The 26,337-nt window shown below is 40.1% G+C and overlaps 1 protein-coding gene across 12 annotated transcripts in view; it reads left to right on the top strand.

The window, feature by feature from the left end:
* Positions 1–26,337, top strand: part of TENM4 (teneurin transmembrane protein 4) — a 1,208,276-nt gene that overhangs the window by 854,322 nt on the left and 327,617 nt on the right. For all 12 annotated transcript variants that reach the window (XM_066175594.1, XM_066175595.1, XM_066175593.1 and 9 more), the window contains 2 exons: positions 6,590–6,878; positions 11,357–11,626. In XM_066175594.1, coding sequence (XP_066031691.1) covers positions 6,656–6,878; positions 11,357–11,626 — 493 coding nt within the window. In that variant the 5' untranslated portion in view covers positions 6,590–6,655. The remainder of the gene's footprint in view (positions 1–6,589; positions 6,879–11,356; positions 11,627–26,337) is intronic.

Here is a 26,337-nt window from a genome sequence, read left to right as displayed (position 1 = left end):
TCAAGCTTTTGTGGGCCTCCAGCTTAATGCAATTTTAGATTTATTCATTAAAAGGTCAAAAACCACATCTTTTGGACAAGGCATTACCAACTGCCTAGCAAGTCTCTTACCAGTAGAAGAAAGGCTTAGTGGTTGAGACCAGAAAAGGGAGGTTTTGTTAGTTTCTTTGAGTACTGGGTCGAAGCCAAGCAGTATTAATTCAACTTTTCATTCTCCTCTCTTGTGCCTGCTTCTTTCCTAAATCTTTGCCAAAAACGTGAGAGGATGTTATACCTATAGCTTAATTTATTTCCTACAAAGACCTCATGGGATTTGAACCTCTGTTATAAATCTGAAGCTTAAAGCTTAATAAAAAACAAAGGAATCCTTTATGTTATAGAAGAATCTCCCAGAAACCTGGTAAATGGCATCACACTGTTTAAGCCACAGTGGTGTATTTGCTAAGATCTGATCATTGCTGACTCTGATCACCAGGCAATACAAATTTGATTTGAATAACCCCTGAGTACATGCCTAGCTATTTGCTGAATGCATCAAAGAGAACATTCACTACTACATTTATTCCAGGTTTGTGCTTTACATGAGGTGGAATGGGAGTCAACATCTTAGACAATTTTTGACAAGTGAAAATGACCAAATAAGATTTCTCAGGTGCAAAATTTTGTGTCAAGGACAGGTTTTTTCAAGGTCAGGCTGGATGGGGCTCTAAACAGCCTGAACTAGTGCATGGCATCCCTGCCTGTGACAGTAATGTTGGAACTAGATGATCTTTAAAGTTTGCTCCAACCCAAGCCTTTCCATGAGCCTATGAAATCACAATAAGGAGACTTGAACAAGGCATTTGCATCCTCATGGAAGTGGTAGGACTGTCACAGTGCACTGCCTTCTTTTAAATATGATGTAAAATACCAGATGATGACTTTATTTCATGTGGGGTATTAATAATCACAGACACAAAGTCATTTAATCATCTGAACTCACAACTTCTTTCTTTGCACCTTAGAATCCCGAGTTGGAGCTAACTTCCCAAATAACATTGCTGTTTGTTCCCAGTATCTGTTGGTGTCTTTGAGAAGACTAATATACAAAGTGAAAATCTGTCTCCCTTTTGATTCTGAGTGGGGTTTTCATCACTCACAATGGGGTTTAACAGGTCAGATACAACTGCAATTGTCCATGCTCCACAGTCCTTCAGTCTGAAGGACACTATCGAACAAGAGAGAACATCTTGTTAATAATACCTGCGGTTTGTGCTACTGCTCTCCAACACAGGCATGCAGTGGCCACAGTTTTTTAAATTATTTATTCTACTATGCTTATGTGACTTGGTTCTCAAGAAAATCCAGGGCTCAATATCAGACTCAGCCTTGGAGACGAAGTTGCTGCCCTCAGTTGTGTTGTTTTCTTCTTGTACCACCTTCAGCAATTCACTTTGACTTCCCGTGGCTCATCTCTTCCTCTATAAAGTGAAAGAAAGGATACTTGATAACTACTTACCAGCTTTAGGTCTTAGTTAATGATTCAATTTGTGTAGCCCAAAGGAGGGAATATAAAATTAAGCTTGTTGCTCAGCATCCTATGGCTGTGCTCATTCTACAAAGGGCTGGAGCAATAAAAAAATAGGGAAAAATATTGCCCTAAGCAGTGAAATGAGATCGAGTTCAAGAAGACAAGAAGCATGCTCTACCAAGTAAAATTATGCCATTTCTGCATAGGCAGTTTTGCAGAGGAAAACAAATGACTGTGAGAAGTAGTCCTTTTGCTTCCTTCAGCAGTGAGGTGGAGGTGGAATCAACCCACCAGAGCTCATGCTAACATTTTCTTGCAGACAAGATATTTCACTCTTCCAGCTTTCTCATCACCCTGTTGCCATAACTATATGGGAAGTACATAAAGCTATCTGTACTGTTTAAACCCTCACATTTTGACAGAAAATTGGATGATATGACATGCTGCTTCCCAGAACAGGCGCTGTCTATCACCTTGCTGCTAATCTCTGTGATTAGTGACCTGCAATGTAAGTCAGCTATCAAAGACCACCTGTCCTTTTTGCTGTAAGCGCCTCCTAGCATATCACTTTGTGGTGTCACACTCTCTTGTCTGGTTTTTGATTGATGCAAGTTTGTCTTTTGAGCAGTGACTCAGAAAATAAATCATACCCCTTGCCATTCATTGAGTGCGATTCCGCAGTGCAAAACCGGTGTGCCTAATCAAAGCTCCAAAGAGCAACAAAAACCAACAGAACTGAGAGTAAGGAGGAGACATAAAACATCATAAAAAGGATTATTTGAGAGCCAACCAAAGCAAAAGCAAAATAAAATGAGCTGCAAATAAGCATTATGTTTGCTGCACTACTGCACCAGAAAGTTGGGGGGTTTTTTTCACTCCCTGACATATATGCAGGGATGTGAGAGGAGTCCCACACCTCTGAAAAATATAGCTATATCAAGGAATCTAGTTTTACAGGCTTTTACTTCTAAATAACCCTTTCTGGGATCAGTAGGATTTTTCTGAGTACAATAAGTATAGACAGAAGGATGCTTCTCTTGTGAACTGTTCTCCAGACCAGTTTGTGGTCCAGTTGGGATTGAACCCCCATTCACAGAGGGATGCCAAAAATAGGAAGGGATATTGCAAATAAATGGCCTTAAAATAAAATTTTTAAAATAGGAAAAAAACCAGTGAAATTTGATATGTTATGCAGGCAGCAGTATAATGAAAGAATCAAACAGAACTAGAAACACTGCATTATAGGACAAGAAAGCCCTCTCCAAATATAAATGATTCAGAGCAGGAGGGTTTTGTGCTTTTATGGAGGGAAAATTAACACAGAGATGGAAAGGTACATATTAGAAAGCCTGTTTTTTTACATCCAGTCCAGCAAGTTTATGAAAGCTTTTAAAATTATGAGGAGCAATCATGAGCTAAAGATGGAGGAAACTGGTGGTTGAGTACGTAACTGAAAAGAGTATGATTCTTTGTGTTTTTCATGCACCAGAGAAGTCAGGAAAAATGTGAGGTGTTGATGGCACTGATGAAATTTTTGCAGAAGTAAAATCTAGACACAAGGAGTAGCAGATAAAAAAAATAATGATCTACCATGGAAAAGCTGTGAGGCAGACTCTCTGACAACACAGCTCCACTGAAAGTAAGGTATCTAACCATCTGGGAATTGGGCCATAAAAAGGAGATGACAAGAACTGCATGTCCATGGAGGAGTGCTGGAAACTTACTTAAGTCAGGTAAATGCAACAGTTCAGTCTTCAAAAATAACTTTAAAAAAAATCTTAATTGTGGAGGTTTTATGGAGGTAACTTTCTATTTGGAAAGTCAAGCCAAGTCATGAGGGAGAGAGAAATAAAATGTTGAGAAGAGTTAAATTTATAAAGACATGAATGAGTTGGGAATAGAAACTGTTACAGAGGAATGTACATACGGATGGAGCAAATTTACAGGGCTATTTTTGATGAACTGTAGGAGAATTTCCAGTTTTTCAGCACCTTTCCTTACAGAAAGAAAACCCTTCATCTGGTGGGAAATCAGTCAATTTCCTCATGGTTTTTTGTTGTTTCCTAAGTTGCAAGGTTACTAATGATAATTACAGACCCTGTTTGTACCTTGTGGCTCTAGCAGTGCAAAAAGATTTTCTTGGCTCATGATCCTCTCCTGCTAGAGGGTTTTTAAATGACCAGCCCTAGGTAGGAATTGCTACAAAGCTTGGGAGCAGATAGAAGTCACATTTCCTCATTTCTTTCTTAGAGAGTAACCACTTCTCACTCACTTTCTGCCATCTCCATCCCCCATAACAATAAACCACAATTTCAGTGTTCATTGTAGTGGCTCTCAATACTGGACTTCTGTGAAGGAGTCTGTTTTAAGGTGTTATATTCAAAAGTATAACAAACCTGCTCCTTCTAATGTTTTCAAAGAGATGCTATAAAGGAGACAAACAGATTCAACAACAACTGTATAAAAAGTCACACATTTTCAAGCCAAAAAAGCTTTTTTTTTAAATAAGGGGAGATGACAGTGCACTGAAAGGCAATCAGATGGTCTGTTTCTTTTATTTCTTTCCAGTGTGAAAGAACCAGTATATTTTATTCATTACAAAAAAAACCCCAAAAAAATCTATTAATATTTGTTAGATCTGTTACATGCTGCTATTGTTCCTTAGCACAATGCAATCTCCTTCACTATTGCTTCTACATTCAGGCCTTAGTTTTGTTCCCTTACTCTGCAATACATTTAATAAGTCCGTTTTGGCCAGTGAGTAATCCCATTTGCATTCACTGTATTGCATTTACATGAATGAATTTTAGTCACTGAGTTCAGTGGTTTTAATAACATGCTTAAAATCAAAGTGGTGCTCAAATCTCTGTGGATGACTTAGGTAAAATTCATTATAAGACACTCCTTTCCCCCCTCCCTCTCTAAGTGTTCAGTAGTTTCTATGCATTTTGCTGACAAACAGAATGTATGAACTTGGTCTGCCACCATCTCTGGAATAGACTGGGAGACAATGGATTTTTATTTTTTTTCTATAGTAGTGTCTTAATTTCCAGGAAGAGTACTGCAGAAGCCATTCAGGGTGTTGGGATTGGGCTCTGTCCTTGCAAGGTTGGTTTTGGAGGTTAAAGGGACAAAACCCAGTGAGCAGTTTTAGCACAATCAGAATTGCAGAAATAGGAGTGTGTCATGGTTTAACCCCAGAAGAGTCCCAACAGTGTAACCCTGCTGCCAGGGTTGCAGTTTAACCCCAGAAGAGTCCCAACAGTGTAACCCTGCCCAGCTGCCAGTTTATCTCACAGCCTTCCTGTAATTTTTGCTTCCTCTTGCAGTCTCTTCAACTCCAGTATTCTTTTAGTTGTGCTTGTTCCAGACGGCTTTTCAAGTAAGAAATTAATAATATAATATTGTCTTCAGGCTTCAGTATTGCTATTATGATTTGTAGGTTATCAGAACCTGTGCTAAAAGCTTTCCATCTATCACACACTCAGTTTTAAAACCCACAAGTGCTACATTGCACCACATCCCTTTAAACTGATCTACAAAGCTCACAGCTCCTCAACTACTGCACCATAGCTGTGTGAAGGCAGGTATACATTAGGTATTAGGAAGAAATTCTTTACTGTGAGGGTAGCGAGGCATTGGCACATATTGTCCAGAGAAGCTGTGGATGCCCCATCCCTGGAACTGTTTGAGGCCAGGTTGGATGGGGCTTTGAGCAACCTGGTCTAGTGGAAGATGTCCCTGCCCATGGCAGGGGGATTGGAACTGGATGATCTTCAAAGTCTCTTTCAACCGAAACCATTCTAGGATTCTGTGATTCTCTGAAATCCAGAGCACAGCATCTAAAGCAAGGCTAGGATCTGAGTCATGGACGAGTAAGATTTCGTTAGTACATTCAGGGTTTAGCTTTTCAAGAAAGAAATGTCAACAGAATGTGATTCAGTCCTTGTCATATATTTCCATATGTATTTCCTGTGAAAAAGACCAAGAACTGATAGGTGCTTTCTGAACCTTTTGCTTTCTGTTTTTAATGCTGATGGTAAACAACAGTATCCTGGGGCGGCATTTAGAGACTCAGCTTCTGTTCTTTAGAGGTCAGGAGGATTCAGTTTCTGAGAAGCTCAGCCCATAATTACAGATTTTCCATGTGTGGTTTGTGGATTTTATCATTATTTTTCCTCATAAACCAGTTTAGGTATAAAAAAACATGGTTTTTCATCTTGATGCAAGTCATTGCCTTTATTTTTTCTTTGACTTCTGTCACATTTTGTTAACTTGAAACAAAAAATATCATTTATTAATTATTTTGACAAAAATACTTATAATATCTTTTACTTCTGATATCTGTTTTTTCTGTGTACAGATATGCATGCTTGCATTGCAGTGCATATATACATTGGTTTTTCCACAGAAATAAATCCTAGGCCATGTTGTTCCATGAAGCAGAACACTATAATTTATTTACACTTTCTCAGTGCTTCTTAACTGCTAATATATTTCCAGCTGCATAACGATGAGCCCTCTGAAAAGGAAGACATTTTTATGCAATTTCCATCCACATCTCATGCCTTCATTCTTCCTTTCTCCCTCTTCCTTACCACTTGCCTTCTTATACCATTTCAGTCTTTTGTTCATACATTCTAACCTCATGATCTCTGGAAACATTTTTAAAACCACAGAACAGCATTTTTCCAAAGCTCTCCAGTTGCCCAAACAGAGACATTTCAGCATTACCTGATTTCCCAGAGATTAGGTGACTGATGAATACACGCCTCCTCGAGGTGTCTGAATCACTTCCTATGGAAAGAAGACATACACTATCACAGTCAGTTTCAAATTCCCAAATGCATACCTAGTTCAGACAGATGAAGGTTGCTGCATATATGTATCCTGTTAGCAATGGCAATTATTAAATGAGTCACACATAATTGAGACTTTCTTTTTATTGGGAATTGTTCTAAGAGGGTTTTTCTGCAATCCATTAAGTAACAACCCTTTTCTTCAGTGTAAGAATGTATAAAGAAGGCAAATTAGTCATTGAATGCCCAAAGGTATGAATTTTTTTTATTCTCTCTTTCAGGTTATTCCAATCTGACCACCACACAGACGTCATTATTTTAATGTTGAATATTCAGACAAGGGTGCCATGGATGTAAAAGAAAGGAAACCGTATCGGTCTCTGACTCGGCGCCGCGACACTGAGCGCCGCTACACCAGCTCTTCAGCTGAGAGTGAGGACAGCAAGGCACCCCAGAAGTCCTACAGCTCCAGCGAGACCCTGAAGGCTTATGATCAAGACACCAGGCTGGCCTACAGCAATCGGGTCAAAGACATGGTGCACCAGGAGGCCGATGAATTCTGCCGAGCAGGTGGGTACTTCTCAGCACATGCAGCTGTAAGCAGCGTAAGGGAATCAGCTGAAAGAAAGTGCTGGGTGGTATGCTACCTTTGAAAGACTCTGAGGCCAGAAGCAGGATGAGAGAGAGGTTTAAAGAGAGCAGCAGAGATCATCTTCATTGTATTGCACAGACACTGTGTGCAGCCGAGTGTCCTTACGTGACATACCCATATCCCACGTTCATTAGCTCTTACTAAGGCACATTTTCTATGCCTTAGTCCTTCTGTCTGCAGCAGCACTTTGCCACTTCCCAGCATGAGACTAGAATCCCTTGTGCACATGCTGTACGGTACTGATGTGGAATGGAAATGTCCTACCTGCTCAGGAGACCTTTCGCTGTGTCATGCGTCTGCTCTGTCATGAAGGAAGTCAGTAAGGATGATGAGGCAGAAGGCAACAAGGGGAGAGTGTCACTGTCCACACTGTACATCTGGTCTATAGAAAAACCCAAGAACCCTGGAAGAAAGGAGGCAGCTGAGTTCCAGATGGGATGAACCATCTTGGCATTGTGCATGGCCTGTAGGCTTTAAGTTTGCCTTGGGGACATGCTCCATCACTGAAGGGGTAAGGAACCACTTTAGGACTTGCAGGAGCACGTTTAGTGAGTCTGAGTCCCGGTTTCTGTGAAGATGTGGAGTTTCAAGAGACACCGTGGACTCCACAGCTCTAATAGAGATTCCAGATATTCTCTTTTTTATTGCTACCCTGAAGTCAGTGCAGTTACATTTTCGCTGCTGTTACTGCCTATATGAGGTAGATTTCTGGTCCCTACTATAAGACTCATCTTAATTTTTCTGTAGAGATGAAGTTCAGATTCCACCGAGGACTTCACATAAATTGTTTTAGAAGACCATCAAGAAAAGCATAAAATGGCAAAGTGATTCAAATAGAATAGGCAGCATTCCAGAAAATGAACATAAACTAGACGACCCAGAGTACTCTGAGCACATCCTCTGCAATTTAGAGAAGCTGATTCCCCAAAAGGAATGCATATAATTACACTCATTAAACTTGGGGGCTGGTTAATTTCACTTCTCAAAAATCATGCACTTGTGGTTTTGGTACAGGACTCATCTTCATGACACACACAAGCAAAATGATTTGCAGAAGTATCTTCATGCGTATGTGTTCAGTGTTTGAGTTTCAGAATAGCTGAAACAAGCAATAATCAACAAAAGGGCCAATAGGTGTTATAAGTAACACTGTGACATCATAAAAGCAGTTTCCCTCTTAGCAACTCTGAAGTACTTCATCCACTCTAAGGAATGTATGACATTATAAAGAAAAGGAAACTTTTTAGGTCATTGCATTTGCTTACTTCATACAATATATTCACCATGCAGGATAGATGTGAATTAGTCCAGGTCAACGGTTTTCAACTTGGAGGTCCATGAGGCCATGCAGGTCCATGGCCTTCTGCTAAGAAGCCCACAAAAGATTAATTTTCTTAAAAATCCAGTCCGTTGACAAGGAGTGTAAGTTTTCTATACACAAGCTCAGACTTCCCGAGGAAAATTTTGAAAAGTACTAGGAAATAGTAAAAATTACTAGTCTAAGTAGCTGAAATTCATTGAGAGGTTCAGATTAATCGCGTCAGAGCACCAGTTCTGTTTCTTATATAACCCTCACAAATGGCTCAATTTAAGATTTCTCCCAGTTTATCCTGAGGGTCCCAAAACTGGCCTGAAGAGTGTTAACAATAAACCCAGACTTTCTGTGCCACATTTTCCACTGGCAGTAAGCCATGAATGGACCTCTCTTTGTGATGCTGCTTGGCTTCAGGCCAACTGAAACCAAGCCTTATTAGCCTGCTTGACATCAACAAGGCAAAGTGAATTTCTCTCCTGCATTGGTTTGGAAGGCAGAGGAGGGAAACATTTCAAATTGACCAAATAAATTCAGTAAATAAACAAGTCAGCATTTAAATGGCTTTAGCTAGAATGACTGTCAGCAAATGTGCAAGTCAGCACAGGAGAAAATAGACCAGATTTGAATTAAAAAGTCTTGGATATTTATTATCTTCCTTTTATTGACTTGAGTTCTTACAGCTTAAAAGGCAACAGTGAGCATAGAATATGAAAATCAATGCATCTGCTGCTGTTTATTGCAAATAAATTTGATTTTCAGTTAATTGCAGCAGTCATTTTTCATAATTTATGAGCTGCTGTTACTGGAGAACATCGGTCATGCTGCACATTGATGTGCCTGATGATGCTGAGTGTGGCTTCTTTCAGGCAAAGGTGGAACTCACTATCAGTGACTCAAACATGCAAGGAAAACCAAAAGATCCTTTTCAGTACTCCACAAGGAATGGTTTAGAAAACCACGGCCTTACACCTAAGTCAAAACTAGAAGAGAAGAGCAAGGTGTCTGAGGAGATACTGCTTCCTAGCATTTATAACTTAGGTCAGGTTTATTTGCTTCCTCATGCCATGAGACTGTAGAGGACAATCTCTCAAACCTCTTTGCAATCATATTAAATGGTTTACTTTGCCACAAACTTGCATTGTGCTTCCCAAGCAAGGCCCTAGGGTTGGACAGAGGTGTGAGCCCCAATCAACCTTTTCTGTCCACTCTGTCTGAAAGCTTTAACCTTGTTTGGTCAATTAAAAAGGTGTGAAGTTCATGAATCCTTTATGCAGTTGGAGTGTTGTCAGCTGCAGATCCATAACCAGCTGAACTAGAGTTTTCTCCTGCAATCAAACAGCTCCTTCCTTCTCTGAGCTATACATGAAAATTTTGTCCAGTCTCATTATTCACCTTGCATTCAGATATCTTCTCTCTGTTCACTATGAGCTATAAAGTCAACTGAATGAAAAAATGTAGTAAAACAGCATCTACTTTTGACCACCTGTCATCTGATGCATGTGTGCTGTAATATGAGAGACCTTCCCCAAGCAGCAGGGTTCAAGGAAAAGGTAGGGTGTTTTACCACAAGTGTGAAACCATATTCTGGAAAAGTAGAAAACTGACTATTATATTGGCTACACATTTTCTACCATATGAGATTTGATATTAACAAATGGAAATGTGAGAAAAAACACATGATTGTACGGTCTTGAGAAAGGAGAAAATGATAATTCAGCTTTGGATGCAACCTTGAGATCTAGACTTGATGAACAGATTTCAATAATGAGTAGTTATGAACTTCAGTGTTTAAAGGAGGGTTTGTGCCTGAAATTTCCTGGAGATTGTGCATTCAGATTTATCTTGTTGAAATATGCTTGAGCTGCAAATTGCTCAGTTCCTTAATCCATCCAAGGCATAGCATAACAGAAGCAGGGGTGCATTGAGCTGTATAAATGCACTGTGAAGCTAAAGGCACTCATGGGTGGTCAAAATCTTTTCAAGAAATTCAGGGTTGAAAAATAAATGCATGCATTAATAAATAAATGTGGATTAAAATTGCTCTCCCCAGCCTCTTTGTGGAACTTTCCAAACAAAGTGTGCTAATATTCGAAGCCTTATTCACATCAATTCAGTCTGATTTTGAAGCTCTGCAGGTAACTAGACATGGAGTCAAGAGTCACTTTTCAGGTCATATTTTTAGTCAGCTAAACAATTGCATCTCTTTGCAGCCAAATAACCTCTGCTGTGACTCTATCAGAATGAATAGCTAAACTGAGTCAAGGTGTGAGTGGTCAGCAAGGGGAAAGTGAAATCGCCAAAAGGAAATTTAAATCCCCAGAATGTAATTTCAGGGATTTCAATGAGCAGAACTCGCTCAAATTGCCTATTGTAGGGAAGTTGTCAGGTGTATGGTAGGACTTTTGATCATTGCATGCCTCATTTTGCTTTTCTCACAAGAAGATTAGTTTTTGCCTCTCCTAAAGAATTACACCATTTCTACATCCGTTTTTGCTTTCAAACTTGATGATTTCACTGAATATGCCCTGAGTTTTTGTCAGGTTCCAGAAGCAGGAATCCAGCTGCTTTTTAGTCTTGGCATATTTAAAAAGAGGTTGTCATGAGGTGGGGACTGGTGTCTTCTCCCAAGTAGCAAGCAATAGGACAACAGGAAGTGACCTCAAGTGACACTAGGGGAGGTTGAGATTGGATATTAGGAAAAATTTCTTCATTGGAAGAGTGGTCAGGGATTGGAACAAGCTGCCTACAGAAGTGGAAGAATCACTGTCTCTGGAAGTGTTATTAAAAAAGGTGTAGGTGAGGTGGTTAGAGACATTTTTCCATGGTGGACTTGGGCATGCTGAGTAATGGTTGGACTCCATGATCTTTATACCTTAACGATTCTATGATTCTGTGGTCTCTTGGTCTCACACTGAGCAAGACCACAGAAGAAGGGTATCTTTGGTATGATGTTACTCTGTGTTACTGTGATGCTGCTGTGCCCCGCTTGAAGGTATTGTATGAACACTTCTGCTCTTGACTTGTGCTAGATGCCACCAAGCCCTATTAAAGAATAACCAGACCGATGTGTTTTTCTCACAGGGGCCAACTTCTCCTTGCGAGAGCTGGGACTTGAAGATGTGACACCCACACATGGGACTTTGTACCGCACCGACATCGGGCTGCCTCACTGCGGCTACTCTATCAGTGCCGGCTCGGATGCTGACACAGAGGCAGATGTGGTCATGTCGCCCGAGCACCCAGTGAGGCTCTGGGGACGCAACACTAAGTCTGGACGCAGCTCCTGCCTGTCAAGCCGGGCCAACTCCAACCTCACCCTCACTGACACGGAGCATGAGAATACTGAAACCGGTAAGTGGTGACAGCGCATGCAAGTGTCAGCCTCGAGCTCTATCAGGAATGTCTCTTCTTACTACTTCACCTTAATCTTCCTTAGGTTTTGTGACCGGGTTTTTTATTGGACTCTGTGAAAACACTCTTCTAACAGACCGATGTCGTGGGCCTTTTGTACTGTCCTACAGAGTATTTGTTAATGAACTGCTGGAGAAGCTCCTACTTATTTATCACTGTGATAGAGATCATTAAATAGCTGTAATACTCTCTGCTTTTTGCAGCAACTTTTCAGAGGGAAGGCATTTAAATCTCCCCTCCTCTGGCCGATGCTACTCTTATCTTTGCCCAGATTTTCTGGGCAGATAATTTTCTTCTCTTCCTTGCTGGTTCCTTGACAGGGGCTGTTTCATTTATGCAAATTGGCTAACTGCTCTCTGAAGGAAAAAGATGGTGAAATATTTTTAGAAGCCTTTCTCTTTGTGTGAAATAAAAGCTGAAGGTCACAGATTTTTTATCTCTGTAACTTTGTGTCTCCAGCTGCAGGGATTCCTGCATGCCTTTTGTAGGTCTGCGAACCTTTTGGTCAGCAGTTCTGCCAAGCAGTGTAGGAGAAGGAGAGGGGATTTTGATTCAATTGCAACTTGACCCAGGAGTTCATCCAGTCCTATATGCCTTTGCACCTTTAATTCAATTATAGCACAGCCTGCTTCTTAATATAGCTGCTGCGTACAAGTCATCGGGCACTTGTGCTCAGTTCAGAAAACTCATGTGAAATGACTGTATCACTTGTTCTTTTCATGCTTTTTGCCACATTATTATAGTGACAAATGATGATAAGTTTTCCTCTGGAAGCCATGACATAGCGAGACATACACCACCCACATGATTTTATGTTTAACTCCAACAAAATTACAGTTGAAGCTTATTAAGTTTCTGCTCAGAGATAATGATATATTAGGCAGAGTTCAAAGATAAATGGCCTTCTGTTCAAAGGATGTAGAGAAGAATCCTTTTAAATTATCTTCACCATACTTTTTTAAGATTCTTAGTGTAGTGTCTTACAAGCAGACACACAGTGCCCATTTATATTGTTTTCCTTCTGATCATTGTGTTTTGATGAAATATCAGAGGCATCATCAGGGTCAACTATTGCTTTGCACACTCAGAAGAAATTGCTAGAAAACAGCCAAAAAAACAGTAAGCACCTTGCGCTTTCATCCCATTCTCCTCTATCCAAGCTCTTTTGTGCTTTCCATGTGATGTGCAAGCAGCTGCAGTCCTATCCCATGCACTTTTTTCCCATGCTTAAAAAAAGCAAAATACAGAATTTTAGTTTTGGGGCGTTTTTTCCTTTGGTCTTACTGGAGAAGAATTGCATTATCTGCTAGACTCTTTTTCCCTGCTGTCTGTAATGCTATCTCTACACCTGCAAAGGCAACTTTGTACCTACAGAGCAATTACAAATGAAATTGTATTAGAAACAGCACATTAGCAACTTCACATGCCTTGAAAGGCTTTACTGAAAGTAATCACAAAGGCTATGGGACTGATGTCAGAGTGGAGACAACCTTCAATTCCTCTTTCCTTAAGGTTAATAACACACTAGCCATTCATTCAGCCATCACTTCATAGCAACTACAAAAAGGGAAATGAGAGGTGGAGAACATACAGTGCTGTATAAATGTTGGAGTTTCCTTGGAGCCTAGGCATTTGCAACCCTTAGATGTTGGGTGTTTTGAATGATAAAGGTGTATCATGTTAAAAACTAAAGTCTGTGTAGCACAAATAAAAACTAGATTGCTGTCATGTCCAGTATATAATAACATTGTCCATACTGACAAAAAACGAGGTGGTGGAACTTGAAAAAGAATATTAAGATCCATACTGTGTTGATGGGGAGCTTCATCTGATGCTTAGACTTCCCTGGAAAGATGTCATAGACACCAGGCCATGTTCAGGTCAGAAAAACTGGTCCAGAACTGTGAAAACGGTCACTTCAATATAGGGACTGCAGTTGAATTGCTGGTGTAAATATATCAAAATAAATGTTGCAAGGCAGGAAGAAAAGAAGGTTAGGAAATATTCTTTTAAGTAGGCAAAATTTGAGCATTTTCTTTTTGTAGTTGCCTGGCACAGATAAAGGTGTGAGAAACACTTGTGCACAGACTGCTCCCAGCCTGAGACCTGTTGTAGAAGCAAATGAAGCCTGAGATTTTCTCAGAAGCTTTATCTGTCAAACACAAAGGCAATTTCTCCCTCCTCAATCCACATAAGTAGTGTTTCTCTGGGCTGCTAGCTATCACACAGGCTATTTTGAGAAATTCCGCATTTATAAGAGAAACATTTTCAAGAAGACATGAAATTTTGCTAATGGCAACGTAAAGTAACATAATGCTATGACTGAGTTTACAGGATACCTTTATGAGCCAATATTAATTGTTGACAGTATTGATAGAAGTTATAGCCTTTAGCTGAAGTCAATATGGAGTTTATGAACCTGCCATCAATAGAACAGTTTATGAGGCCCATTAAACCAACTTTTCCAATGAAGGTCAAAGTCAGCAGTTTTTATGCTGTTCATTATTTATCCAAAATAAATAATCAGAATTTACTTCTGATGTTTGTAAATCCAAAGTTGCTGAAGTATGATTCTGCCAAAACTTTTATTGTGTTCCTAGAAAAGGACAGGTCTAGCTCCCTTGAAAAGCAGGGTTGTTTTTATTTCAGGATATAAAATAATAATATAAACCTTAAAAAACATCTAGTTCCAAGGCCCTGCCCTGAGCAGGGACACCTTCCTTAGGTTGAATGCTTCCAGGAGGCTGAATGCTTTTACTAAGTTAAGAGTTTGTTTTCACCAAAGAGTTGAGTTATAACTCTGGCATTGCTCTGAGCTCACAGCCTGCATGCTCAAACAGCCATGTTGACTTCCCCTCCAGTGGACAGTGCATTTCACTTGACCTGAATAGTCACTTTGCAAAGGGGACAGAGGCACAGCTCATTTTACTGCACCTTGTCTGGGGACAGTGCCATCATTCTGTATTGCTGAGGTAGCAGGCACTTTATATGGCTCAAGGGGTTTTCTGCAGCATGATCATGATCTGAACTGGAACTGTGAACTCCCATTAACAGTTCAGAACCAAGCTCAGAGGGAGTCAGGTTCCTGGAAGTCTAGTAATGATGTTAGGAGAACTTCTTTCCTGTAGTAGATTGCACTATTTCTCAGCAAGAAATCAGCACGACTGATTCAGGCAAAAGAAGTTCCTGAAGTGGTCATTTGGACTGTAGCCTGGAGTTTCCTGGCGGTACCTTAGCTAACCCTGAACAGGATTTGTACTGAGCCAGCAACTGTTTACCATAGAGAAGAGCACATTGAAGAAGAGCAAGGTAATATTCTTCCAGTAATTGGCTTATTTTGAAGCAATTTAGTCACATTAAAAAAAAAATACTTCTAATCATAAGAACATCATCAAAAAATACAGTACCACAGGATAGGATAGTTTATACTGAAAGGCATTGCTGGAGGTCTCTGGTCCTTCTTAAAGCAAGCCTAAGCTGGAGGTCAGACTGGGTCACTCAGGGCTTTTTTCAAGTACACTTTGAGTATCTATCAAAATGGAGAGGCCACAGCCTCTATATCCTGGTTCTGCAGCTGACCATGCTAGCTGTGAACAACTCTTCTTCTAAGAGTTGGTATGGATTTCAACTGCAACTCATGTCCACTGCTCCCACTGAGCATCTCCAAGAACAGTCTGACTCCATCTTCTGAACATCACCCACAACAAAAACAGTTAAAAGACAGCATCTAGAGTCTCCTCTTCTCATAAACAGTTGAAAGGCACTTTGGCACTGGAGGAGATCAGAGGAGTCTCAGAAACTCCGGTGCTAAAAGCTTTTAAGTGTAAACTAGACAAAGAGCTGCTGAGAAAAGTCTAGACTACATTCTTTCTTGGTCAGAGAGGCTTTCTGTGCTGGTCTCTCAAGCATCCCTCTTTCTCCAGTTCCAATTCTTGCAGCATTGCTCTGCCTTATTCCTCTGAGGCTGTGCAAGACTATTCAGGCTGGGCTTTTGTACAGCCTAGAGGACTCCTAATGTGCATGCACACAGACAGTGTTTGTGTGCAAGCATCCATGAACTAGGCTATTTCTATTTCCTTTGGGTCTGTAATGGAGATCTTAACCCAGATCCACCCAAAATGTTAAGAATCATGCTGGTAATCCCTGGACAGACTTGAATTTGAAAGATGGCCAGAAAATGGATAGATGTTCCAATACAAAATGCCTTCCCCCCAAAAAAAAAACAAAAAAAACCAAACACAAAACACCAACAACAATACCAAACTACTTTTTTCTCTATCTTCAGTGTGATAATGAACTTACTGGATTGCTCAGTACAATCATTACAGGGTTACAGTACACCTGAGTCAAGAGCATTTTTATAAGTTGTCTTTGTGAAAGTGGAGTTGCAGCCCTTGAAAAACAAACAAACAAGCAAACAAACAAACAAACAGTACAGCTTAACATTTTTAATGTTCAACTATTCCAAAGAAGCTGTTCCAAACTTTTCCAAACTAAGGATTTACTTTAGTTGTGATCTGGGCTCAGTGTTCATATCCACCAAGGCAAGTAATTGGTTAAATATGGAAAGGAGCAAGAGAGAGAGGAAGCAGTTTTTTTCATTAGCAGGACAAGTCAGTTGTGATTAATGCTGTGAGGAGTGGCGTGATGTTTCTCTCTCCGTCATCATCCCTTCCGTGGAAGAATGTGAGCAGTATCAAATGGCCAGAAGGATCTCACAGACAGGATGATTAACATCAGATGGCTCAAGACAGTTCAACTGAGTTGAAGATGCTCAACTGTGATCTATCATGTAAAGAAATTCTTGCAGCAAAACTGTAGCTGAAGTGTGACTTCAGCACAATGAGAGATTAGTAGACATGAAGTAAAATTCCAGATCTAACCACCCTGGAAGCCAAAATTCAAGCTGCAGGACCTGTTCTGTCCAATTGCCCTGTGCAATTTCTTTCCATCTTCACAATTCAAAACCATATGGGAAACATCATCCTGCAAAAACTTGTGCACGCCTTCTATGTTTGCACCAGGGTTTACTACTGGACTCCAATCACCATTTAACAATTAATTGGATGTAGGTTTGATCACCCTAACACTTCCACCACACATCTGTTGATCATCTCAGTTTAGGAAAAACAGTTTCATCTCAGGGTTCATTTATCTTTGGCTTCACGTCTGAAAGCACACATCAGTGCCAAAGGTGATATGGTGACTATTGCAATACAGACACTTACTGGTGAAAAGATTAGGAGCACAAATTCATTTTGGACCCACATCCTACAACAAGGAACAATTTCCCCGTCTGTCCCATCCCTGGAATTGTTCATGCCAGCCTGGATGTGGCTGTGAATACTCTGGTCTAGTAGAAGGTGTCCCTGCCTTCCCAGGGCAATCTAGGGATTGGAGCTAGGTGGCCTTTAAGATTCTTTCCAACCTGAACCATCCCGTGAATATTTTCATTTAGTCACTACTGTTCTGGAATACATTTAAATGAATTTTAAAACTGTCAAGCAAACAACCAGCTCAATATCCAAACATGCTCTCCAAACCTTACCAACTTAACCAGAAAGGTACTAGATATTTTACGGTTAACTTTTGCTTTCTTGTAAAATAAATTGCCTTTCTGAAACATTCCCATAGGCTGTTGTAAAACTGAAGCATAGTGGCAATCAGGAACTTTAAAGCTCACATGACAGCTCTGCTTCCTCTACTATCCCAGACACAACTCTTAGCCGTGTTAATTGACATAATACCTGATTTACAGAGCATTTCTTGCAGTAACCACCACATTCTCTGCTTTCACGGCTTAAGCCATTACTGTCACTGGAAAGAGAGCTTAAGAAACTGCATAGGGCTTTAGGACTCAACAGAACTGAATGCTTATAGAACATACTAAAAACACAGGGATACATTAAAGCTGGAAATAATTAAAGACAAGTATTTCAAACAAGGAACACCAAAGAAATGCTATATTGTTTCTCCAGGGTAGTTAATAAATATTACTGATGCTTTCATTTATTCAGTGGCGACTGATGCAGAACTCACCAAAGCCTTTGAAGGCTCCTGTTGCCATCGGCAGTGTTACACCAGGTCCTACATGCATGGTGGTAACAGCCTGCCTCTTGAAAACAGCATGCCCAAGTGGTATAAATCCCAATACTTTTGGTTAAATACACCACAATATGCTGTTTGCTGATAGTTTTCTGATAGCCATTTTGGCCTCTTATTAAATCAGAAAGCCGTTCCAGTGATCAAGCCATATTTCATCAGCTTTTTCAAAATGTTTTTTCCTAAGTGTTGTTTTACAACAGCTAAGAGAGCTTTAGACAAACAGTAATTATTTCTTTGTCTTTTCCTTGTTCCCTTTGGTTGTTGAGAGCTCTTTTCCTAATGTTGTCTCTATTGGCTACCAGGTGCCTTGCAAGGTAGCTCCTAAATAGCTCCGTCCCTCTGCAGAGGAAGGATTTTTATGCAGTTTTCTTTACATTCACCTTCCTGTTTCCCAAATCGTGTTGACCCAAATCACTGGCCCAAAGTATAGTTAAATATATCAGTGCAATTAGCAGTGTCAGAATTGCTGTGTAATTTCTGCATTACAAATTATTTGTTAATACCCCAGTTGATAATCCATGATGACTTCTCTTTTTATTACCATGTTTTGCTGAGTAGTTTCCTTTCAGGCTTCATCCATTCCATTGTTAATACTGTTACCGTGGTTGCAGCACCATCTCTTTCTTTTCTCCTTTGAATTAAACAGTGCAATATAAAGTACTTCCAGTAAATGAGTGTGTACTTCAGACATGCTTCTTCTGCAGACTATGTAGGCAAAAAATGTGATACTCAAATTCTGGACAATTCAGAAAGGAAATTCTTTTTAAAAACAAAACGTTTTTCAGAATAAGTAAAATTTGAAAAAGGATGTACTATGAGCTATACTTTATTAAGTTTCCCTTATGACGTTTTAGTAAGGGAAAACAAGAATAAATTAGAACTACCCAGGCAAGATCAGACATCTGCTGGCTGTCATCTTTCACTTGTCTCCCATCAGTTGTAACCTTAATATTAACAACATGTTTCAGCCTGAAATAAAAATTATCCAGAACCCTTACCACTAATGATACATCATCAATTGCAGAAGTTAGTGAAGAACTACATAAAGTAGTAGCACATATAGAAGGGAATTTTCACTAATACCCTTCCTTATTTCAGCTTCTCAAAATTTTCACACTGCCCCTTTCCAGGTGGGATTTGTAAAAAAAAAAATCCCCATTTTAACAGTGTGTGGATATTGTTGGCATATGGCAATTTACTGAAGCCACCTTACAGATATATTCAGAGATTTGGTGATCACTTGATATGTGAAGGTCAGGGGAAGAAATGTGCCTTCAGGCCCTCCAACCATAAAGATACTAATATTTCTATGAAGAATGTTAGTCCTAAAAAGGAGACTTTTAACTGTATGACCATCAAATGCTACATTTTCCACTGAAAAATGGCTCCCTTGAAGGCTGTTACATCTTCCTTACTTGTGACCCAGCTTTCTAATCACTGACATTCTTGATGATAGACTCATCATATTTTCTGTCCTCTTATCTTTTTTGTCCTTTTTAGATATTAGTCCTGAGATACTTCTTGAAATTGAATAGGTGAGTCACCACCTCACTCCTTCAAAAGAGTTTCAAAGAAAGTTTTACCTGGATGGGGCAGTGAGTTTATGGGGTTTAGGACAACAGACCCTTATCTCCCTCCACATTCAACCAACTCACTGCCCATTGGGTGTAAAACAGCCTTTCAAAATGCAGATGTCACTGCCTCTCAGACAGGATTCAACCCACTTGAGAGCCAGTTGTCTCTTTGGTAGTACCACAAAGGGAGCCAGCAGCATCTTTGCTCCCCATTTAAAAGGTGAAAGCACCTGAGATTAATCTGAGTTTAGTACTTCAAGTGCACTATCAAGCAGTATCTTGATTTTGTTTCACAGTGAAGGAATTCTCACTGATTTCTAGGGCTAATTTATCTCATTGCTGGCCTCTTTGTCCCTAGAGGAAGTCTTTCTTTTCTTCTTTTTTCTTTTTTTTTTGTTAATTTTATTCCTGTATGGTGTGTCCCGTAGAGAATGTACTTTCTGCATTACTGTAATCTGCATCTGAAAGGATGCTGACATTAAAATTCTTCACAATGTTATTCTGCTGTAATGAACTACAGTTCAATATAGGTTAGTATGTAGGTTTCACATGGTTATTATTATTGTGATAATGGTGAAGCCATGAGGCAGGGAAAAAAGTTTAAACTCAAAAAACTCATTATTTGCCTGAATATTGGGGGAGAGGGCACATAGAAACAACATTAACAGGTAAGAATTTACTGTCCTTTGTAATTATGCCAATATTTTTTGTCCTTTCCTTTGCCACTTTAAACACACTTGTCTTGCAGACTTTTTAAGGAAAATAATTGAATTTATTAATATTGCAGGCAAGCTGCCAAGTATTTTGGAAACAAATCTGTGCATTTTTTACACTGTTTCCAAGTGCCATAAATAATTTCTTTTGGTGTGATACACCCCAAGGGCAATAAACCTATGTTCAGCAGCATGAAACCTATTACTCTTTTGATCATAGCACTTTGCTTCCAGCCTGGTTTTGGGGTGGGATTTCTGCATCATTTCCAATCAGGAATGGCTACTGCCATGGACTGAGGATTATGGTCGGGACACTGAGGGCCATCAGAGCTGGCATGCACTGGACATCAATACTGGAGTCAGGGTGGACCTGCAGCTCAAAGATCACTTGGAGCAGGATTTTGTTTTTAGGTCCAGACCTCAACTCTGTTCTAGGCAAAAGATTGATCCCTCTGGGACAGATGAAAGAGAAGCAGCATGGAGAAAAGAAAAGAATTAGAGGAGACAGTAAATGTCCCATCAACAAAGATGGGGTGACGGCTGAGAACTCAAAATGGCTGGCTATCCAACTGTGTGGCCCACAGACTGCTGCCTCCAGAGTTGACCCACTGGTTAAGCACGGAAAAGGGAACCAAAACTTGTTTCCCAGTTGCCTTTTCTCCATTTTTCTCTTTCATCCTTGATCTCTAGGGTTCACATCAAGCTGCAACAGGCAGGACATGTGCATTCACCATCCCAGTCTTCAAAGACATGCAGCAGTATTCCCTGAAGAGTAGAAGAGCAGTATTCCATCTTCAGATATTTTTTCTCAACTGGGCATTTCCAGATGCTCATGTGTGTATTTCTGAATTCCCATTTGGGCCACTGAATCTGCTTCTGAGTTCAGCACACAGTGTTAGTCCACATCTGGTTCAGTCTCCTACAATGCCCCTTGAGGTATCTGGCTTTGTTTCTTTCCGTGAAGTTGTGTTTCCATCTATTAGCAGAATAAAGTGAGAGGAAAGAGCACATTATTTTTGGTTTACCCATGCCCAGAGGTGCACACTGAGCTCCAAATAAAGGAAAGCGTAGCTTCTGCCATGAGAATTTATTCATTAAAATCTCATTGTTTTATTTCTCAGAGGATTTTGATCAACTTTTAACAACCTTTTTCAATCAAGGGAAGTGATTGAAAATGCATTACTGCCCTAATTCTGCAAAGTTTTCAGTGTTTCTTTGGACTGCCCCTAAAAACTTTAATTATATGCTCTAGGGCAGGTTGTTGTTAGTTTTCTCCACCACTGTAAAGATCTTACTGAATCATGTATATAGAAAGAAAACAATAATTCATAGCTTTTTACACAGGCAGATAGTGACAGCACAAGGGGGGATGGTTTAAAACTAACAGACAAGAGATAAATGATAGATAGATTAGATAGATTAGATGATATAAAGATGTGGGTATGCTGAGGCACTGCCATAGGTTGCCCAGGGAAGTTCTGGATGATTCATCCCAGGAAGTGTTCAAGGCAAGGTTAGATAGGGTTCTAAAAAGCTTGGATAGGAAGTGTCCCTGCGCATGGCATGGGGCTAGAACTCAATGATCTGTAAGGTCCCTTCTAACTGAAATAATTTTGTGATTTTATGAATACATCTGAGGGACCAACTTGTTTAAGAGGTTGCCACCCTGGGTATCCATCCCCGTGCCTTTTCAGGGGTTCTGCCCCATGGTCATGGTAGTGCAACTGTTCATGGAGTCCAACTCTGGCTTATCCCCCAAAACCATGTGTTTTAAAGCCTTTCCTCAAGGGCGCCAGAACACAGAGCTCTTGATTTCACAGTTTCCACTCAGCTCCCTTTCCAGAGAGATCAGTTTGATGCAGGGTAGACCAGCAGAAATCCCACCCAACAGAGGATCCTGCTGATTTGAGTCAATAAGGGCCTGAGGGTGGCATAACAGAACCTTCTGGGGGCCATTTAAACCAGTGTTGCCAGCAGGGAAGGAGCATTGCCAAACGCTCTTGGAAATGCACCTCTGCTCCAGCTCCCCAGAAAAAATGGTCACTGCCTTTGTTCCCACCAACCCATTTTCTGTGCAAGACATATTTTGTTCTCAATCTCCAGCATGGCAAAATACTTTTACTAGCCTTAGTATGGGAGGAGGGGGTGAAATTACAACTATATTCCATTTAAATGCAGTTTTGAAGTGAATTTCAAATAAATGTAAAACAACAAAAAATACTAAAAAAGACAGTAATCATCGACTGAATAAGAAATCTGTTGTTCACCATTTTCACTTCGTAAAAAATGCAAAAAAGTGGGAATCTGAATAAATGCATGCCTAACCATATAATTGCTGAAATAAATATGTATAGATATAGGATACTTTTTGATTTAGCATAAAGAAGCAGCAAATTATACCAATCAGTGAGCATCAACCAGTTTTAAAAGAAAATAACTGAAAAGCACACATGCAAAACAAGATTAAACCTGATTATTTAAATCAAGATTCTCTGCTTCCTGGTTTAAACCATGATTATAATTTAAATCAAGCCACACTGCCACAAATAGTTTAGAGACAATGATTTCTCCCACTTAAATAATGTGCAGATTTTAAAACTGAGAGAGTCATGTTGCTTGTATAGAACATTTACATACTGAGCCTTCATCTCCAACCACGTTCTTAGTTTGCTTCTAGTTTGGTGTTTGAAGAAGGCAAATGGTAATCCTCATCTGAAGTAGTGGGAATCTGGTATCTCACAAAAAAAAAATCAAGATGCTTTTCCTTTCGGAGCTTTGCTTCTTTCTTAGATAGGAACAGTGCCACCTCAGAGTCAGGCTAGGATGCTGACTCCCCAGTAACACAGGGACTGGAAAAGCAACTGTAACCCCAGATTAGACTAGGAAGGGAAATGTCTCCCTCTCTCTGCTTTGGATAATTACATTCCACTTAACAAAATTCTCTTTGCTCCTGTAGATGGAAAGGATGTTTCTCCTTCATTAATTGCTCTGGCTTGCTGCTGTGCTCTACCAAGCAGCTGTTAATGTTCCACCCCAAAGGAGTCTGCAGTTCAGTGATGGGTGAAATGATTAAGGCTGGCAAAGCACTTGATCATGTGGAATGAAAGGTGCGACATAAACATACCCCATTAGTTTCATTAGTGCTCAACAAAGCAAACTTTACCTGTAGCTGGTTCCAGTCCACTTTGGCATTTAATACAAGGCGTTCCCTCTGGAGCATGTGCAATTTGCTGGATGCATTCCTCAGCTGTCCTTAAAGAGGCCTGTTATCCAGACTGGTGATTTGACCCATCATATACTGGGGGACTGCCATGAAATGAGTGCTGTGTTTGCAGAAGTTTGAAGAAGTGTTAATCCTGGCTCAGCTCTCAGGAAAAGAAAGGTAATAACTTTTGGTATTACAGATGTTTACTCCTGGTGTCAGGAAAGTAGAAATTTTGGAATGGGATCAGTCTACAAAGGAGAATAAGGAAAAGGTTTAGAGGAATGTTACCTGGTGGTGCTGTAGAGAAGCATGTTAGAAGTTTGGTTGATAAAGATAGTTAGGTTGGTAAAAGTTCACTTAAACATTCATGCAAATAGAATATAGATGTATGTATTTGTAAATTATATGCCTTAACTAGACTTGCTCTGACACACAGCAGCAATGGAAATGTGCTCTCCGTGTCCCTTGTTAGGTCACAGTGTCCCTCAACCCCACCTGAATATTTTTGGCTGTTGACTGTCCATCAAGTGTGGTTCCCCCTGAGGGGAGTCCTTGCCATTCCATCTGCACAGGACCCCTTCCACTGGTGTGCTGGCTGCTCTCAAATCAGGACAAATTTGCCCTCTTTGGTCATTTTTCTTCTGTGAATAGAGGAAGCAGAAAGCAGAGATCAACTCACAGAAACTCCATGGGTCCTAAGATTGAATGGGATATTTTCATAGCTCCCTTCAATAAGGTGTCATGTGTATGAGCAGTTAGACCTTGTGATTTGTGAATTGAAGCAGAAACCTGGAGAAACTTCAGTGGACAGTCTTATCCTTTCACTGCAAATAGATAAATCCTCTCATTATTTGGTCAAAAATTATCAAAGTTTTGACAGAAAAAAAATAAAAATATTGCCATGTTAATTGTTGCATTTTTGGATAGAGAATTTCCTGGGCTAACAGGGTAAGTGTTGCGGCTGTAAGTTCAGTGTAGTGGTTTGGAAGCAAAACAAATGAGAGGCTCCAAGTCAGAGATACAATTTAGTAGGAAAAAAAGGAAAGAAAGTAAAATAAAATAGATGCAATAATACAAAAGACCACTGACAGAGTCAGAATACAACCTGAGCGGAGTGATGGAAGCAGTCCAGATGACGTGGTCTTCCTGAAGCAGTGATCCTGTAGAAAAGTCTGGTAGCTCAGGTCCTCTGGGAATCCAGTGGGTAAGCACCCCTCTGGTGTTCAGAGTCTCAGCATATATCCAGGCTGGAATGCTTGGTTCCTCCCTCTGGGCGGAGCATCTCACACTGGGATGGTGAGTCATGTGATAAGGCCTGATGGGCTCATTAACAGGAGATAGTCCAGGAGGGGATCATCTGTGAGCTGTGCAGCAAAGGTGCTGATGGGCCCATTAACAGAAGATAAGCCAGAGTGGAGGAGGCAGGGAGCACTGCCTCACCTGGTTTCAACAGTTCATGAAGATGGTGATAGAATATACTTCAACCCAGGACATTCAGGAACTCAGTTGGATGCTTCTCAGCATTTAAGTGGATATCTAGAGGCAAAGTTAAACAGAAGAGTTTGGACAACTTCTCTCTATAAGCTGTATAACTAAGGAGGAGATCAGTTCCCAAAGGAATATTTTGGAAGGTAGTAGTGGTTTTTTCTAGGGAGATATTTAATCACGTCACAATAGAAGATTTTTTGAAGACCTCTAGAAAGAGCCATAGTCCAGACTCTGAAGCAAATGCAGCCCCCAATCATTTTCATCTCAGTCATTGGCACCAGCATTTTTCATTCTCTGCATCAGATTATGGTTAGTCCCACATAAACACAAAAAGTAAGAGAAGATATTCAGGAAGGATTCCCAAAGACACCGTAGACCCGGAACATGTATTACTGCCCCTGAACAGTACTCCAATAGATTCATTTCCCCATAGACAGTGATGAACTTAGTCCTTAACCTTCTTTTAGTTCTTTTCTTCTGGAGTTTCTCACTGTAAGTAATGTTTTCCAAACCTTTAATACTCTCATGAGCCATGCACTGTTTATCAATGTCCTCCCTGAATTGGATTTGGTTAATTCATTCTTGGCTTTGTCTAAAGTTCTTGCCAATATATTTGCATCCTTCAAGCAAAGAATGTCCAGACTAGATTAGAGATGGGGAGAGGTCAATACCCCTTTTCCCCAGCAGGCACAGAGAGCAGATATATTCTGCAGAGGAACCACTCGGATGCTTTCCTGGAGAAACTACTAAAAAATCTCTCCCAGAGCTGCTTCACAGATTGATGTCTTATCGATGGTGGCAGGTGGGGGTTGAGAGGATGGAAGGGACAGACGGTCCATAAGGTTCCTTTGAGATACAGCCAGACTCAAAGAAGAAAAAGGAAGGTTAGTGAATTTCTGGAAGAGCTTATTTCCTCTTTGGACTTGAACAGGGTGTTGAAATTCATCCAACAGACTCTGTAAAGCCTTTTGGATTCTAAGAAGACGACATAGATCTACAGCCTCATTATTGCCTATTGGGCTGTAAAACAAGGCTGTAAGGAAGGAGGGAGACAATAAGGTTTGCTTCTTTCCTGTTTATACCAGCTTCTCTCCAATTGGAAATGTACTAATGTGGCTTTTATGAAATAATTTTTTTAGAATTGTTTCTTTTGACACAAGTATCTGATCATTCTGATTCCACATAGAGAGTTACTTTGAAATGAATAATACCAAATCATTTTCCAAGAATAATTATATTAATACATTTTCAAGTCTAGATAAGCCTATGAATAGCATTCCAGACTAGGATGAAAAAAAAAATCAGATTCTTTACTTGCATGTTTTTGGAAATATGCAGACATACTTTTTCTTGCAAAAATACTGTCTGAAAACTGGCTAGTGACTCTAGTTTCTAATATTTTAAACTAAGAGTGTTATAAATTACAGGGAATTCAGAAGGTCACTAGCAGGGAGCATTTTGAAAATATCACTGTGCTAGGAAAGTTGGTATGAGAAGAATTAGGATTTTTTGAGGTTCTATGTATCTCTGCAGTTAGGGAGATAGGAAGCAGTACTCCTTTTATCA

The sequence above is a fragment of the Chamaea fasciata genome, unplaced genomic scaffold (genome assembly GCF_029207755.1).
Source record: "Chamaea fasciata isolate MVZ Bird 193981 ecotype frontalis unplaced genomic scaffold, bChaFas1.0.hap1 SCAF_2, whole genome shotgun sequence".
NCBI classification, from domain to species: domain Eukaryota; kingdom Metazoa; phylum Chordata; class Aves; order Passeriformes; family Sylviidae; genus Chamaea; species Chamaea fasciata.
This window is presented reverse-complemented; position numbering and strand designations above follow the sequence as displayed.